This window comes from Pavona decussata, unplaced genomic scaffold (assembly GCF_977016875.1).
Source record: "Pavona decussata unplaced genomic scaffold, jaPavDecu1.1 SCAFFOLD_233, whole genome shotgun sequence".
NCBI lineage: Eukaryota > Metazoa > Cnidaria > Anthozoa > Scleractinia > Agariciidae > Pavona > Pavona decussata.
The window spans coordinates 5,235,789-5,254,158 of record NW_028145638.1 but is presented as its reverse complement, the minus strand read 5'-3'; the positions used below and the strand labels follow the sequence as shown (position 1 = coordinate 5,254,158).

The window sequence follows — 18,370 nt, the reverse complement described above, 5'->3', positions numbered from 1 at the left end:
AACTTTTTAGTTAACGTAGGCTTTAGGTAACCCTTCAGTGAGGGACGTAGGTCCTGTTTAGGGTTTTCCTGTCAATACTTGTTCTTTGTATTGCCAAAATATTAAATGTATTAAGAGGACACCCTCGGGACCCTTCCAAGTGTCCGCTTAAACAGGTTGTCCGCTGCAAATAGTTTCCCTTAGAATTCGTCTTAAATTAACATAAAAGGGCCATATTAATATTCCTCAGAAGGCCTTGAAAGAGCCAAATACCATTCTCGTGAACGTATAACGTTAATTTTTCTACTTTTTAAATAGTATAAAACGAAAGCAAAATAAAGAAAATAAAACAACACGTCACATCATCAACAACCAATCAGGGACAAGCTTGTAAATGGTGCTGGCTGACTCGTTTCAACTGTTTCACACAATATTCTCTAATTCCAGGAATAATTTCAACTGTTCCAAAGGATATATTGTCTAATTTACGATCAAGGTTCCACTGTTTCATACGATACTTTTGACTTCCAGCAATAATAGGTTCGCTTGTTTTAATTCCACCAATAGCTGTAACTGTGTCAAGCGATATTTTCTAATTCCAGCAATAGTTTCAACCGTTTTAAGGGAATTATTTTTGCTGTTTTTTTGTTGTTGTTGTTGTTGTTGTTGTTTTGTTTTTGTTTTGATGCTACAAATAGATACAACCGTTTCAGTTGATATTTTTAATTCCAGCAAAAGGTATATAAACTTTTTTAAACTCTAACCAGCAATACGTTCAACTGTTTCACTGACAAGATTTTCTAAATCGAGGAATACGTTCGCCTATTTCAAAGGATATCTTCCAATTCCAGGAAAAAGGTAAACTGTTTTCCCTCTGTTTTACACACTGTTATTATATTTTGTTTTCCCTTACTATTATTACGTTTATTATACCCATTTTGAAATCATTGGTGATCCTTGCAATCTGATTGGCTCTCAACAGTGCGATTTATTCCCAAATTGCACCATTTTTGCTCTAAATCGCATCCTTTCTTTAGCCCATCAAAATGGGAATGAAGTAACAAAAAAAGAATATTAATATTGACAAAAAAACTCTGTGATTTCAAAATAGCTGTAATAAAGTGGTAATTGACCTTTGTGTCGTACAATTTTGGTCTGAAATCTTACTTGTGATTCAAATCAAACTCGCGCTGCGCGCTCGTTCGATTTTGAAATCACGCGTATGATTTTAGACCAAATTGCACTCCACTCAGTTCAATTACCATTATAAATTACCTTGATAATTTGTAAATTTTAGCGTAGTTTGTAATAATATTAGCCAATTGTAAATTTACGCAATTCAGCCACTTAGCTGCAATGTAAATTGATTTAATAAACCTATCTATCTAACACGTGACCGAAATCTCCATGCCCGGTGTTTCAGGCTTTCAGCGGAGCAAAATTTCTTTTTCCGTACAAACCACGATTTCAGTTGCCACCTTATTGCATTGGAGTTGGCTCTCATTTTCGATCAAGGGGTAAGAATTTATTTTGGCTTATCAAAGTCGAAACGCTGAAAAGCACGAAGCGTTGTGTTGCTCAGTCACTGGCGCCATGGGTATCTGAATTTATCGCACGGTAAAATTTCCTGCTTTCTGATACGCGAAGGGTGCTGTGATATTGATAAATAAAACGAAAATGTGTTTATTGTGTAAGCCATTCATCACCACCCTGGCAAAAGCAATGAATCTATGTTTCAATAAACTTACATATATTTTGTTAGAGTTAGACCTATCTATACGAGCTGTAAGTACCCATGATTGATGCTACTTGTAGCCTGTCTACTGAAACGATGGTACTGACTGTAACAAAACCTTTTAAACCAATCGAAGAGCAAATTCTCTTATCTTGTCCCCATGCTTTTCTTATAAAAGTACTGGGGAGAAGTTATAAAAATATCAAGAAAATTCACTTTGGGTGATCATGGCCTTAATTCTCATGACATCAGGGATTGAATAAGCATTGATATTACAAGGAGAAATTTGATGCTGATCACTGTTAGGGCTTTAAAAATAGGGGCATGTCAGATGGTAGGCATGATTCACTGCTGATAACAAAGTCAACAGCACATTTTACTGGTTTACCTCTTTATTCATGAACAAACCTCAAGTCATAAAAGACAGCCATTCATTCAAGCATAACCTTCTACATTAATTTAATTAACAACTCTCCTCCCCTCATTTTCTGCATGCAAGGTGCATCACGTTGTTCTGATAGGACTAGAATAATTAACTCAATAAATTTACAATCACAAGAGGCAGCCTATGTAGGAACCTTTGAGGTTCCTACAACCCCTTATCTTAGGTTAAAATAGAACACACGCCATATGAATCACTTCAAGAAGGAACCATCAAGTATCTGTTGACCAAGTTTGATTCAGAGTGACTCATTTTTCTCAGGGACAGTAGAGATAGAAGAACATGTAAGCACACACAGAAACCACTTTCCTCAAGGACTACTATCCTTTAAAAAATGAGAAACTACTTCTGGTCTGCAGGGCCTCACTCAGTATTATTGCCATTTGTCAAAGTTTTAGACAATTTGGCGAATTTTGCACCTCGTTCAATGGCTTCAAATTAATAATGAATACTTTAGTATTTTGGTATGTTTTAAGAAGATGATTCATAATACATAGCTGTATATATTTTGGAGACTCTGCACAACCAAGAAGTGATAAAGTAATCAAGTTAGTAAGCATTGACAGATTTTGAACAGAATTCGTCACTCCTTGATAAAATAATTTCTTTGTACATGTATTTGAAAATAAACAAGCTGGAGAGAAGTCAGTTAAGTGGCAACTTAAATATTTAAGTGACTCATTTTTTTTCAGTTGATTCTGTATAGTAAATACTTCAGAAAACTCAAGTCTGTAACAGAGTTCTTGAGAAGGTTCATTTGCAGGGCTTGGTGAATCAAAATTATTTTGGGAACTTTGCACAATCTAGAAATGATAAAGTAAACAATTTAGTACACAAACTTCATACATTAATAATTTATGTCATGCAAATTAGTTGCTCACTTTATCAGTAGATTGTACAGAACAAATTAATTATGAATAATTTAGGATGGTTCACTTCCAGGTCTTAGTATTCAGTATTGCTTGAGAAGATGATTCATAATATATAGAATGATGTATATATTTTGGATACTCTGCACAATCTATGTGTGATAAAGGAGATAATTTAGAACACAAACTTCACACATTAATAATTATTGCCATGCAAATTAGTTGCTCATTTTATCACAAGATTGTACAGAGAACAAATTAATCATTAATAGTTTAGTAACCTTAAGTCTGCAACACAGCTCCAGAGTATACTCGAAACCACTACAATGAATGAATTTCTGACTGGCTGATAGCAAAGTATGATTATTTGCTACCACTATGAAACAATAGGAATAATTGAATAATACCTTGAGGATGAAACAATTGAATATTTTATAAAGGTCAAGTTTGCCAATAATAGTTTAAGGTATTAGGTGCTCAAAGATTATCCCAAATCATTTTGGAAATGCACTCACAAACAACTAGCCAAATGATGCATCAAGGGTGTGGGCAGATGCTTAGAGCAACCAACATCAACAGAAGACTTTCACTAGGCTAACAATGATGGATATGGTAAAAGCTCTATTAAGGCCCTTATCTAACAAGGTCAGATTTTTTAATAACCTCCCTTTCTCTACTAAGCTCCCCTTTCCATGTCACCAAATACAAAAGAAACATTCACACATGCCAATGGTCAAACCTTCAGTCCGTTTGTCCATTGGAAACCTGGTCTTCGTTTACGAAAGTATTATTGTACCAAGTTAAAAATTACACACAATTCATCAGTGCCGTTTCAGGTTTCAGTTCATTGTGCAGTAGAATTTTGGAAGAGCTAAATACAAGTTTAGTTCAAAACTTGTGCTCTAAAATTAGTCCCCCAACCCCTCTATTAAGCCATCCTCTCTGATAAGCAGCCATTAGCTTGTGTAGCAAGCGTTTCCAAATTTCCATGTCATCGAAAAGTGAAAATGCACAAAACCCAATGGAAATGCTTGCTTTACAGGCTAAGCAACCCTGTTCTTGCAGTATAAAAATAAATAAGCCTCAGGGGATTAATAGAGCTCTGACCTTATTAAAGAGCAGTTTCAAGGAGCACCTGATATCTCAAACATGATTTTTATGGACGTTTATACTTAATTTATTTTAAAAAATATAAAAAGCTTTCTTTAATTGTACCACATCAATAACACTGGTTAAACTAAGACACACTGTATGCAACATTCGCTTTGCACAAATTAAATTAGTTATGAATAACTAAAGGAAATACCTTCATCATGGCTGCAACTCTCTTCCCAATTTAAAGGCAGAATTAAACAGTGTGAATTTCGCTAATGAGACTTTTGTAGCCTGCGCACTGAATACATCAAGTCATTCAACAATGTCTGTGCTTAGGATTGTTGTAGCATTTTTTAACATGTTCAACTTCCTATAAGATTTAACCTTTCACCTGCAACAATAATAAGGTGTGTTTGATTTACACAGAACATTATTGGTATTCTAGACTTGTTGTCAACATGTTAAACAGGACTAAGCTGCACTGTTTTGACTGCCTCTAATGACCAGTTTATTTCCAGCAGAATATCTGCCATACCATTATAGTTGCCAAGATGAATATACTTGATATAAAACACCCTCATAACAACCTTCTCAACAATACTTTAAATCTACAAAAAAAAAAAAGATCTTTCAGCAATTTTCCTGCTCTTTGAAACTTTGCTTTGGACAATCCATCAAGCCAATTAAAAGTTACCCAAGTTAACTGATGGTTCACGCATCCATTACAAGAGCCTTGAATTCACACTGCTTGACATATTATTCAATTCAAAGTTAAAAAAAATGATCACCATAGCCTGTTACATTTTTATAAAGACGCCTTCACCTCAAATCTGTCCCCCATTGTGTGGTTAAAGATATGAGAGCAGGCTAAATGTCAGGCTGTGTTAAAAGAGACAAATTTGTTTGGTTTTACTAACAGAGTTGACAAGGCTTAGGCAATTGGCCACTGTGAAGAGATTCAAGTGTGAGTCCTTCATCATAATGTCAAAACGTCACCACTGGAATCTCTTTATGGAGGCCAATTTACCATATCAACTGTGTTAACAAAACCAACCATTTGTTTCGACTCGCACCAGTTTCTTATGTATTTGTTTTAACAGAGGTCAAGTTATGATTTAAAAAAATACAACTACTTCATATCCTATTTTGAAAAATATTTCTTGTCCAAACCAAAGTTTCAAGGACTAAAACATTCCTGCAAGACCTTATTTTTTTAATCTATATTTCACATGAATACTTACAACACCTCTCCAGATTAACACCAGCTGGGAAGTTTTATTAAAAAATAAATACTTGGAAGTATTAGAAATCTTAAATGACACCACTCTCTCGCTCTCATACAGTATCTGCACAATTATTAAATATTCTTAATGTCTTGTTTAATGTGATTTTTTTGTGCTACTGGAATTTGAATCTATGTTACAATAAAATGCTTTTTCAGCAATACAAAATATCTGTACAAATTGGACACAAACTCTACTCTGAAATTTAAAATTGTCGCCAAGAGTAACTCAAGATTATAGACTGCAAAGTAATTGCCTCTCCCTCTCATTCACTCAAATAGTGATAGTAGTGGTAAGCAGACTGGCCATTGCCTATCTTGATAGTGATCATTCATCAGTATCACTCAAGCTGTTTTCAAAGCATTATTGGCTCAAATTTCTTTTAGTTCAATGACACGTCTTGAACATGAATTTGAGTTGCAACGTTCTGAAAAACAGCTTTTTATATCAGTTTAATCTGATGGTTTGTCGTACTCATTTTTTCTGTTAAACCTGCACCTTGACAAGACCTTGCATTCCAGGGCTTTGATAGTTACTCTTTGGAATTCTGCTTGGCCTGAAATTAAATGAAACATATAAAGATAAAGGTGTTGTTATCAGACAAATTGCCGATTAAATAACAGGTTAACACCACCTCCTTGCAACTTATCTGTGAAAGCTGCATTGCAAGTTCTACAAAATACACTACAGCAGGATACATGCATTCTGCAACTTGTTTAAGGATGATTTTGTTGCATTGCATTGCAAGTTGCAGAAAAATAATTTTCAACAGCACCATAAGTTTGAGTTGCACTTGACACGATGGCATTGACCACACAGAGAAACTTCACTTCAGTTACCAGAGCTTTTACAAAACAACAAAAGGCATTGTTAGTCACAACAGTTTGCTATGCTCTTGTCAGCATTGTGTTGCTTGTTGCGGTAAACATGACGCAGGTTGCAATGTATCTCACAGTATTGTGAAGTAAAAGACTCGTCTACTTTTACTGTAACTCACAATGAATTTTTCATTGACACAATTTGGAAAGAAATGCTAGTTAAAAAGTATCTCAGGCACATTTTAACTTGCAAGATGTAAGCAATGTCAGCTAAGATGAAGGTATTCCTTAAGCCTAGTTTTCACATATCAGAAAAATCCCAGACGATCGCAGATTTCACTGTTTCCCAGCCATCCCAGATATTTCTGAGAGATGGGAAATCGCCAGACATCTGTCCCAGATTTGAGGTATTCGTTGGTGACAGACACCATTTTTATTTGTCCGGGGAAGTGGGGAACTGGAGCAAAGCAATTGAGAGGATTGGTAACGAGCTAGAACTGTCACTGACATCCCCAGTGGTACAAATTTATATCGGGAATGATCACCAACCATTGCAGAAATGTGTGACGCGTCGTGAAGATAGAAGCACTCCCAATTTTCCCGATTTGTCTGCAACCATCCCAGACGATCGGAATGTCTACAATTTCCAGTTTTCACAAGTCGGGAAAGTCTGGGATGGTCAGGAAACAGTGAAATCCCTGATAGTCTGGGATTTTCCCAACATATGAAAACTAGGCTTTATGCTACCTCCAATAATTTCAGCAGGAGTAAGTGACATGACTCCAACTGCAAAGGGCCTATTCTAGCCATGACACTGCACTATATTTGCCACTAAAACTTAAGTAAACCTGTAATGCTGATGATACAACAAGACAAAAACATTCAAACACGGATTTGTGCTCATAATTACCTTGGAGAGTCTGAAGGGCTACTAGAACCAGTTGATCCCCTTGGATTTCGAGGCTGATCCTTAACAAAGTTCCGACATGACGCCAGTTTAGATTCAAGAGCCTAGATGGGGAGAAAGAGCAAATTATGCAATCTAGTTAACAACCAGCAGTGTAGCTATCCTTTCAACGTTTGATACAACTTGTCTCCAGTTTATCACCATCATAGAATACTGCTTATTCTCTGGCAAAAAATAAACACTCACCCCAACTTTTCTAAGGAGATCTCCAACAATGTTGAGCGCTGAAATCCTTGCAGAGGGTGTTAGCGGGGAGCTGCCATACCCAGCATGAAGAGGCGATGTTCCAATGGAGGCAGTAGTGAAATTTGCTAGACTGTCGGATGTCTGGGCAGTGGCATCTGGCTTTGACGGAGTTCCTTCTATTTTTGATGGCTCCTTGTTTTCTTTGTTGCTGCCTTTGTCTTTGTGCAAATCTACTCCTTCACCAGGCTTTCTTTTCTCTTTTTCTTTAACTGCAAGTTCTTGTCTGAGATCTAAGCACAGAAAACAACATAATGTCTCTATTTCACAAGGTTTACAAATTATTGTGAACATCGATCACTAACAAACCAGTGACCCTCATATTTTAGATCAAATAGGAAGTTATAAATTTGTTTGTCTTAACAAGATAAAGGTATCAAAAAATTTATGTAAATTAGTGACATTGTCACAAACATAATTTGGACCCAGTGATCATCGGTTATACAAGCTCATAACAGTAAGGTGCAACACAAAAATTGACCATTACCAATAACTATTTTCTATTTTCAGTACCTTTCAATTTATTACCCAAAGTCATATTTGCATGCTACATCCGTAACCTTTGAAACCATAATCTGCTCACTAGACAGCAGTAGGAATTAGACCTTCAGGTATTTAAGTATTAAGTTTTATATTGCACCTGATTCAATGACAGTCTTATCTACTTTTCAAAATAAACAAACAAGCCTTATCCAGGTCAGTATCTGATTTTAAGCTAATGTTCAATAACACAATATTTCCAGATCAATAGATAAGGGACACAGTAGTAGAAGGTTAGAAAAATACTCGCCAAGGAAAAAGGTGGTGCACACATTTTGCAAAGGCTGATCTTTCAAATTTAGAATTAACCAATACCAACTTAAATGTTTTGACTCAAAGCACCAAGGTGGCTTGATAAGCTTTGATGGCTGCCTAAATATGACACCCTAAAGTCCAAATTTGATGCCACAAATTCTTAAATAGTCTTACCTCTTGCTTCATCTTTTAGTCTCTGTACAGATTCCTGGAGTGTCTCTTTTTCGTCTAGTTCATTTTCTAGGATGGCATTTCTTTCTATTGCCTGTATCAATTAAACAGAATGACTCAAATTCACAGAAAAACAAATCATTTGAGCTGGCAATTGTCCAGTGACTTATTAACTCTATCACTCAAAATATTGTCCAATAGCAAAACAAGAAACAAAAAAACCTGAACTTAAGTTTACTGGCAGTTAGTTCAAAGAAAGAAATAGCACCACCTGAAAGTATTGTACTTCACAACCTTTACTTGAATTATCAAACTTTAGGATTCAAAACCAAACCAGGTTGCATGACTCGTGGGATTTTAGGTTAATCTCCATTGAAGATTAAGATATCATTGGAATGAAATTCCCTATCTCTTGTGAGACAATAGACCGAACTCCAGAATATTCAGAGCCAGTAATTACCTATGGTTGAATTAGAAAGCTTTAACCATCTAAATGAGACCAGGGTCAACAAATTAAGCTCTATTTTAGCTTTATAATCCATAGACAAAGCTTGGAAGTGTGACTATATATTTCACATAAAAGAGGGTATGTGGGATGCTGGATTCTAAGCTATCAGTTCCAATTTAAACCATTTCTCAGCTACCAGCCACCTTCATTAGAAACCTATTATAGTTATATATAAGTTATTTGCAAGTAAAATTCACACAATAATCGGACAAAGTTTATACATCCCAGTTACCAGTTTTCGTGACATTTCTCAGCCATCAGTTAAAGCAAAAACACCTTTCTCAGCTGACAGCTAAATTTTAGGTCAATTGTTAGTTTTCAGTTAACCCCACCCAGACTCTCAAAAAAGCTCCTGAGAAGTACTTTCTCTAGTGTTCTGTTTGTTGGAAGTCTTTTCCCAGTTTGAACTTTCAGAGTGTACTAATATTTGAGTGTTAACAGTATGATTGATGGAGAGGACTGGTCAGTATACCAGCCTTGATGAAGTTAACAACATAACTGTGATCTAACTTTCCAGTCTGTGGACATAATCCTGAAGTGTGACAATTTAAATGATACGTATTTAAAAGTGAAAGCTATTGAGCAGTATTTTACTGTAGTTCTGAATTATTTTTCACAATTAAATTTAGTTTTTTTTTCCAATTTCAAACATTGGGTGCACTTCAATCTGAAAGGACATATTAACACTGATGCAGGAGGAAGTGCTGAAGGTTTAGCTCATTAACACTTTTTTTGTAATGGGAATAGTTAAGTCTTGAAAAAAAAAAAAAAAAAAAAAAAACATCGAACTACAAAGAATATTTATTACCTGATTCAGCTTCTGTTCAAAATCCTCTAAAGAGCACACTGTGGCCCTACAAATCAAACCGTAATGATCAGCAACATATATAAACATCCCAAGAAGTGCTTAGCTCAGGAAGAGCTTCAAATGTTTGGTGGTGTAAATCTAATTTAACAAATTCTTCATGGGCTTTTAAGTTACATAATCCCCTTTCTTCCATACTGAAGCTATCAGCAAAATTGCATTAAACTTCTCAAATTATTCATTTCCCAGCATGGCAACAAACTGAAATAAAGAAAGTTTCACCTGGGCTCTACAGGTGTTTCACAATTATTGTGACCCACGATTTGTTTTATAAACATAACAAACGGCACATTTACTCCAAGGCAAAATCTTTGAATTCTCAGCATTGACTTGAACTTGTCAATGATGAAGCCTCTTTGATATGATCAAAATATTTATCATGTCAAAAAGGAAAGATGTTGGTATGGCCATCACCTGTAATGCTTTCTTTTCATTGTTGATCATGCCAATTAAAGGGCACAACAGAAGGGATGCTTCTTACAAATCTAATTTCCACAGGAATACTTTGAATTCATTCTTTTGAGAAACAAAAGGACATCAAGTTGCATGAAACACAAATCGTCCCACTGTGTTGGCCATTTAAAATTCCCACACTTACTCCTAAAAATACAACCTGCAAAACTTTAACTAATTGCGGTTGACATATAGGAAAGCCCAACATAAAAGGCCTTGCTTTATTGTTTAAAATGGCATAGCGACATCACGAACACAAGCTCTTTCTTTGTATTAAATACAATAGGGTCAAATCAACATAATTTAATCCCCGAAATTTATGCAAAGCTGTCGGTAGGGAAAAACATTATTAGGCAATCCACTTTGCAGTAATAAAAATGCAAAATGATTTGCCTCCTGTGCAATATTTTTCACTATTTAGAAACAGCTAAGATCATATCAGTGCAGACACGGGTGAAATAGGCTTTCCTCTGTAAACGAGGACATGTACATGGCAACAGAAATCGACATCGAAGTTATTTCCTCCTTCGCTAGTTTGATATACGCGAGATTGTCACATGTCAGAAATGTACTAACATAACGCAAAGCGCAAATTTAACCGATAACATTTAAACAAAATTACGTTTATAGTGTCACTGATCTGTAACAAGCCTAATACCAAATTAACTCCAAAATTGGTTCAGTTTCTCTTCGCTGACTAAATATCTCGACTGTAATAAATATTGCAAACCAAAAACAGCCCGGGGAAGAAATTTTGCGTAATACAAGGCAACATCCAGCAATTTCACATGGCAAAATATCATTAGGTCATAATATGGTAAAGATAAAATGGTAAAAAATAACGTGTAAACCTTGTTGCTACGTATGTCTTTCAATTACAAAAATACAGTACATAAACTCAAAAAATTTGTGCGGTATTTCACCTTTTCGCTCGCTCGAGATCATCGTTTGCTTGTTCCAGTTCCCGAACGTATTTTTGAACCTCCTCTCGCACAGCTTTTAGCTGGGCGACTTCGTCTTGTAGTGAAGATATCGTGAGGTATGATTCATTTTGGCTTGCATCTAGTCGCGCCTGAAACGAGAAGAAACGGAATGGTAAAAACAGATCTGCCGGCAAATTATCAACAACCCGATAAATGAAAGATGGCGACGTAGACGCAAGCAAGTCTTGCATTATTTACAAACTTCATTTAAACAACAGACGAATTGGCGAAACAGAACTTACGCCATTAGAGTCAATATTTTCGCATTAAAGCTCACCTTTAAGCTTTCGTTCTCCGATTCTAGCCGTGTTTTCGCTGCTAATAATTCCCGCTGTCTGGCTTCGGCTTGCTCTAACTGTGTTTCCAGTTCAGCTTCTAATTCTCGACTACCCTCTTGAAATTCGTCGAGTTCATCTCTTGCTTCTTGCAACCTTTACCCAAAAGAAACGTTGAAATTAAAACTTCATTCATTGATCCTTTAATTCGGAAGACTGTCATCGAAGAATACGGCCTAAAAGCACTCACTTTCGTTCCAAATCTTGGGCAAGTTGCTTCCAGTAACGTGCCTCTTCCTTCGGATCGGCGAATTCCAATTCCTTTTCGCCCGTAGAAATACTCATTCCCGGCTGTCGCATAAGGGCGGCAAGAAGTTTCAAAACCAATACTACTGAAAATTTACTGTTACAGAAATCTAACAACGAAACGAGAGAAGAGCCGGGATTAGTGAAGCAACAACTGAGTTCATGTCTCGAAAGTTCACAACGAAAACCGTTCCCCCTGATGACGTCAACTCACGAGATTTGAGGGATTGTGGGATGGAAAATGGGAAGAGACGATATAAAAACCTCGCGTGTTTACACGCTCTCGAGCTGTCACTTACTCAAACGTGAAATTTTTATGGTTACGTAGAGTTTATCGGTCGTTTTCAACAAGTGAATCACCTCGGTTCATTGAACATCATACTTCTACCATTCATGGTATCAAAAAGCTCACTAGCGTGAAGAAATCACTTCGGTTATCATGGATGTCATGGATAGTAAATAGCGTGGAGGAAAATTTTGCCGGACCGGCAGTGCATCAAAATAAAGATATAAACTATATATTTTTTCAAATTTTCCAAATTTGGGTCCAATGAATTATCAAAATTACACAATGATCTTCTGCTAAACTGGGAAAAGGAACTTAGTTTGTTGTTTACAATTCCGCCCAACCCTGAAGCTAAAAAATAGTTCGATGACGAAAAGAATTCGGTGACAACAAAAACTTTGCGGGTCTTTAATTTTCATTCATTACCGACAGGAATATCGAATCAATAGGCCCATCATAGGCACGTTTTGCTGTAAACTTAGCCTTAGTAGCGTCGATGGTACAAGCACTGTGATTGGTCAAGCAGATCGTTTAACATGCGGTATTTGATGTTGGAAGGCCCTTAAACAGTACTTACTGAGCTTGTATAAGTTACGCGCTTTGCAGTTCTTGATCAGATATTCTGATACATTCTAAACTCTTGTGATTTTCTAAAACTGTAACTAACTAACCATTGATACCGGCTGAACTCATAGACGAAATATCTAGTCTCTAGTCTCTTTGCATTGCCGGCGGCTGTCTCAGTTCGTTAGCCAACTCTTGTTGGCTTAAAGTTGTGGTAGACTGATTAGTCAATAAGCGTTACTATTCAGGAAGAAGCCTTTGAATAGTACATTGAGGAATGCTGTTTGCGTTTTAATTTTTTTCAAATTGAACATTTTAGATGCTGTTTGTGTAGTCACAGCAAACACTGAAATGCGTGTTAAAGGACACGAATCTTACTGAACCGAGTGAATTTCAAGCTTGACCTCGCCGGTATTTTTTTCCATTGGACTAGAGACATAGAAGTTTGGTTTCACAGTTCGACTAAGCGAAAAAACACTTTGGCTTGACGCTGTACATGTCGTTTTGGTCAGACACCGCAAGCAACCGTTCATCGGCGAATTGAAAGAAGAATCAGTCAGATACCACCGGCTGATCAATATTGAAGCTTTTTATAACAGTGAATGCCTATAAAAAGGTGCATTGTTTGTCATTTGAAACAAGGTTTCTAGACAACACTGGGTAGCTCGCCTAAGCATTTCTCGGTGAAAATCGCTTGCTTTCTGAATAACGGGAGGACACCGGAACATTTACAACACAGTAGACGTGGCGTTCTCGACATAGGAGGGGCGTGCGCGTAGTCACGCGAGACAAAACGCTGCCCTCATTCCTACACATTTTTCCCGCGTTTTTATGCTCATACGTGATCGCGTGAGTACATGTATCGATATCGGTCACTCAACCGACCACCAATACGGTCAATTTCGGGTAGCCAATCAAAACGCTTCATTTTTTCAGCCCTACTAAAGAGGAAGTTAACTATTTCCTATGAAATTTCACAAATTTGGTTTCGACGGAATGAACGTAGGAAGTCAGAGCTGATTCGTGGCTTCAAATTACTCGACCATAAACTTTCCAAAATTGTGGACGGAAGTTCTTGAGAGTCTCTGTGACGGGTCGTTAGATGCACGTAAAAATCTAAAATGGGCAGCAGAGGATATATTGAAAACTGAAATATTGCACTTACCTTTCGTTAAAAATATTATGTGTATTTTAATTCCTTTTGTTTCGAGTTTTTTTTCTGTTTATTTTGTTTATATCGACTAATTTGCTGTTTTTTCTAATAATCCTATCTCTGCTTGCAGTACTCAGATGAAGTTTGATTTGATTTGTTTGCATTGTTTCGCCTTGAAGTAATTCGGCTACAATTTCACATCGATTTCATCGCGCATTTTTAACATAATTTACGAATATTGTAAGCGTAAACATTCGATATTAACTGTGCGATGGCGTGAACGGTGTTGTAGAAATGTTGAAATTAGAAATAGATGAATGTAACCGGAAGTCAACTTTCGTGATCGAATGGAAGGCTTTTTGGTTTCTGCGACCGGAAATAGAATTTCCTTAATATACGGATATCGGTTTTTGAGTGGTACTCTAAAAATACCAAATCGAATATCGGAATGGAATCTGTATCAAACATGTTGCGACTTTATACTATGCAGTTTCTGCCATATTTTCATTGAGGTCGACTCAGTTATCTGGCCATGCATTACAAACGTACTGTCACCTTTCAAGCTCTCATTTAGCATGCGTGGCAGAGGCTACGGTAGCTATCATTGAACGCGAATACCAGTGGTATGGCCAAAAGAAGCGAAGGTTCGAAAATGACAAGACATTTCACTTCCTCTCTCTCTAAGTTGATACCAAATGTCGTTGAAATTATTTTCTTTGAAATTAAATACTCTTCCGTTTTGTTTTAAACAATTATTTTTAATTGCACAAGAATTGAGACTGATTCAGCCAATTCCGCGGGACAATTCAATGCTTAGGCCGGTTATTTTGTGCTTCGTCCGGAACCACGCCCCCAACAAGGGACAAACCACTTTGTCAAGTCATTTCTGCGTACAGATGAAAAAATCAAAGAAGACTTCAAAACCATAATTTACTTAAGAAGAGAATATCCAAAATATTACATCCTGGCCCTAGCGTTAGAACTTCCTCCGTGCGCTATCGTCTTGAAAGGTTCGCGACACTGAAAGATAAACCATTGAGAACGGAGGAGACTGGGAAAGAGTGAGGGCGATCAAAAGATGGATCTAACTTTTAAACCATTCTTGACTCCAGAGCTCTTCCCTTTTGCGCATGACTATGACGTAGTCAAAGCCGAGCGGCTCTGGGGTTGAGAATGACTTTTAAACCTGTGTAGTTGGAAAAAACTAAATCCTGAGCTTCTGCCACTAACTGAAACTGAATTACTGAGTAGTGTTTCTGCGGTGTTACTTACCATGTTTCCAATATTTTCAAAATCAGAAATTCGAGACTTTTTTTGTTTCATCAGTTACTTAATTCCAAGGAGTTTAATTTTTTGTGAAGATTTGTTACCCTTCTTTTGTACTTGTGAGATGTTTTGTTGACTAAAATATTTATTTCCAGTTGAAAAGGGTGGAATCCGGACATGGAAGTGAGAATCCTGGAATTCCTTATTTAATCCGGCAGGCCAATCCATCTCTAGGATTAACTGCTCGTTCCCAGGATCTCTCCTCTACCCTTCCCCTCCTTCTCGTTCTTCCCCTTTAAGGTTGCAACTAAATCAACGAGAATCAAATAATTTGGTATATAATCGGCGGGCTCGTTTAGCTCTATACCAGGAGAACATGCTTGTGTATCTTCTATGTCATTTTTTGCTGCGTACAACGTTTGGAGAAGGTACGTTAACCCAATCGGAAAAAGTAATAAAAGAAAATCGAGAGTCAACCCTCAACTTCCTCGCCAGTGCTTTCAGGAGGTGAAGTCCAAGAATTAGATGGCAGCACCGCCGTTTTGAATATCGAGAAGACAGGACGAGTTGGATCGAGCGTATTAGTTCAGTATTTGTAGCAAACTTTCCCATCTCGTCCCCAGGGCCCCCACCGAGTTTTCTAAGTGTCAGGTGATTCTTCCGTTGACCTAAAAAACGTAGAGAACGAGCCCTATCAAGCGTACAGTCTTCTACCCGAGGAATGCGTCTTTTAGAACTCATCAGCATCATTCAGCTGGTACACTGCAGAATGGAGGTTGTCTCTGCCTGTGTATTTATTGCATAGCCACCCCTCTATCCAGCAGTGAAAAATGACAATGAGATTCAAGCCTCACTTTTGTTGTTAATCTAGCAATGCTGACTCTTGCCAGCTGAAAATTTGTGCCAACTCAAATTTTTACTGAAAAGCCAATACAATTTTGTCGGTAATGTTCATGAGACAGGTGGTGTCTTCGATAGCCCCCTTACCCCTAAGGAGGTCGGTCCTCTTCGAACAAACTCGGTGAAGCTTCTGTAATCTTTAGTCTTTTCAGTTTAATTTAGTGTTATTACATTTTTAGCCCCTTGTAGCGAGCGGAAGACACAAAACCGCCTGACAGGTCGTAAACTATTGATGTCCTTCAATTGACTTGAGGACTTGCAATGCATGCAAATTCTCTTTTCAATTAAGAAACTCAAGATGTTATTTTCACTACAATTTTCGTTCACACCGTACCTCATTCATTTTCGCTCATATGTTGTATATCATGCAATAAGCTCTGCCGTACCGCTTGTAATGTTGCTTTGCTTAATAGAAATCCGTCGAAGAAACGAAGACTTAGAAACCTAACCATCACCAAACAAATTGCGTACTACATAGAGCGCATGACAAGTATGGCCTCTGATCGTAATTTTAATCTACGTTTACTGCTTTTGGACTGACTGACTCATGGAATATTGCGAAAATTGTACCCGCTTGACTCGCCAATTTTGCAAACTTTGTGCCAATCCTCAACACGCAAAATAACATTAATGGCTATTTTTCGATATTAGCGCTCGCAACCTTGATTGCAATTGAGTATCCGCCTGTACGGAGCAGAAGACCTGTACCTTTCAAAAGCTCTATTTTCAGTGGATCCTTATAACCTGCAGCTGTACTGTTTTTAGGGCTAGGAACATTGTTTTATTGTTCGTTCTTTTGTCCTCTCGACCAACCATATATAAGACGTCGCAAACGGTGCAGGTCGCCTGGAGCCAATAAGAGTCTCAGTTATTTCAGGTTATTTTACACCCATGGACTGAAAGTTCCTTCAGCTGTTCAGCTAAAACCTCAGACATAATGAAGTATATATCTAGTAACATACTATGGAAATAAAGGTCATAGGAAATTTCTTTTTAGAGAAAAAAAAAGACCGAGTTTGAGAACGATTTGACATTGTCACACTCCTGTATAGATACTTCATAAGCGATGTGAATTTACTTGACTGTTTTTCTGTTGCTAACAGCATTTGTCATGTTTATAAAAGTTGCTTGGCAACACAGACGATTAATAAGCTCTATAAAACCTTTGGTTTTAAGTTGATAGTTAAATGCAAACTTTTCTTATTTGCCTGAAAAAGTAAATATTTTTAAAAAATAATAAATTTCTGAGCCAATGACATCGCAATGCCTTTCCTAAAATTTCATTATTAGAAGCAAAAACGGAAAACAAAAATAGTTAGAGAGCGAAAAAATATAATGCCAACATGAATGAAAATTTCAAAGAACTGTTCTTTTGTAAAGTGAATTTATCACTTTAATTGAGGCACCATTGTAATACACATCGCAAAGTAAACCCATATTCACGCGAACGACAGCACATATTAAAGTCACAAAAGACATTCTATTTTCAATAAGGATAGGAAATACAAGAAAAAGGCTTTAGCCGCATTAATTTTTAAAATCCTAAAATTGAAAATACAAGTTCATGCATACTAATATCAATGGTAAATGATCATTTGTTTTGTTTAATTAGCGAAAAGCAAATTCCGAAAATTTAACAGAAATGTCATTCTCCGGCCCTCGGCCAAAACTTTGCATATTTATTTACGTATTTACGTATTCATATTGCTGTAACCAGCTGGCGTTGAGGTGCTTCCAGTAATCTTTTACGCCCTAACCGGCATAAGGAAGCAGAAGCTTGATCAAATAATACGTTTTCGACAAAACAAAACATATTCACACGTCGCACACTACACAAGAATTGCCTTTATCTGACAAACTTGTCAAGCCCATTCCGGTCACTGCCAGCTGAAACTATTCGATCTACATCTACTCTGACAGTTTCCATGGACGGTGTGTGCTTTGCCATATATTAGAACCGACTAATTACAAAATATCAGACAAGTAAGTTCTCGGAATCAAAGCGAGATAATTTCTACTCAGCTCAAATATCTGTCAGCTTTCCAGCAGGCAGACGTTGTAAGTTTTCGTTTTTGGGGGAAAATTACGAATTTCCGCCTACGCCGAGGACGAATTAAAGACGGACAAAACTGCAAAAAAAAAAAAAAGAAGAAGAAGAAAACATCTTGAAGAAATTATCTTTGGCCGGCTGCTCTATTTGGATCAGTAGTACCACTGTTTTGTCAAGAGGTGAGTCCATTGAATTTGTATACTTCTAGTTTAGCTGTGACTAGCAATGAGGGTATTATAGCAACATGAATAGCGTCAAATGTTTTCAATATTCGCCAATAGTTTGGAGAGGAAAGCAATTTCTTTGCTGAAAATATTAAATGCGTGCGAACGTGATCACTTGCTCTCAATTTCATTGTACATTT

General features: G+C 37.0%; 1 protein-coding gene across 1 annotated transcript; it reads right to left on the bottom strand.

Annotated features, from left to right (window-relative positions):
- Positions 1 to 2,088: 2,088 nt before the first annotated feature.
- LOC146458562 (nuclear distribution protein nudE-like 1-A) lies at positions 2,089 to 11,992 on the bottom strand. The gene is made up of 8 exons (XM_085090823.1): positions 11,732 to 11,992; positions 11,484 to 11,637; positions 11,147 to 11,295; positions 9,714 to 9,759; positions 8,401 to 8,491; positions 7,375 to 7,664; positions 7,132 to 7,232; positions 2,089 to 5,959 (listed from the first exon to the last, which is right to left on the bottom strand). The coding sequence occupies exons 1-8, from the start codon at positions 11,839 to 11,841 to the stop codon at positions 5,890 to 5,892; spliced, it is 1,011 nt and encodes a 336-aa protein (XP_084946949.1). The 5' UTR covers positions 11,842 to 11,992; the 3' UTR covers positions 2,089 to 5,889.
- Positions 11,993 to 18,370: the final 6,378 nt, after the last annotated feature.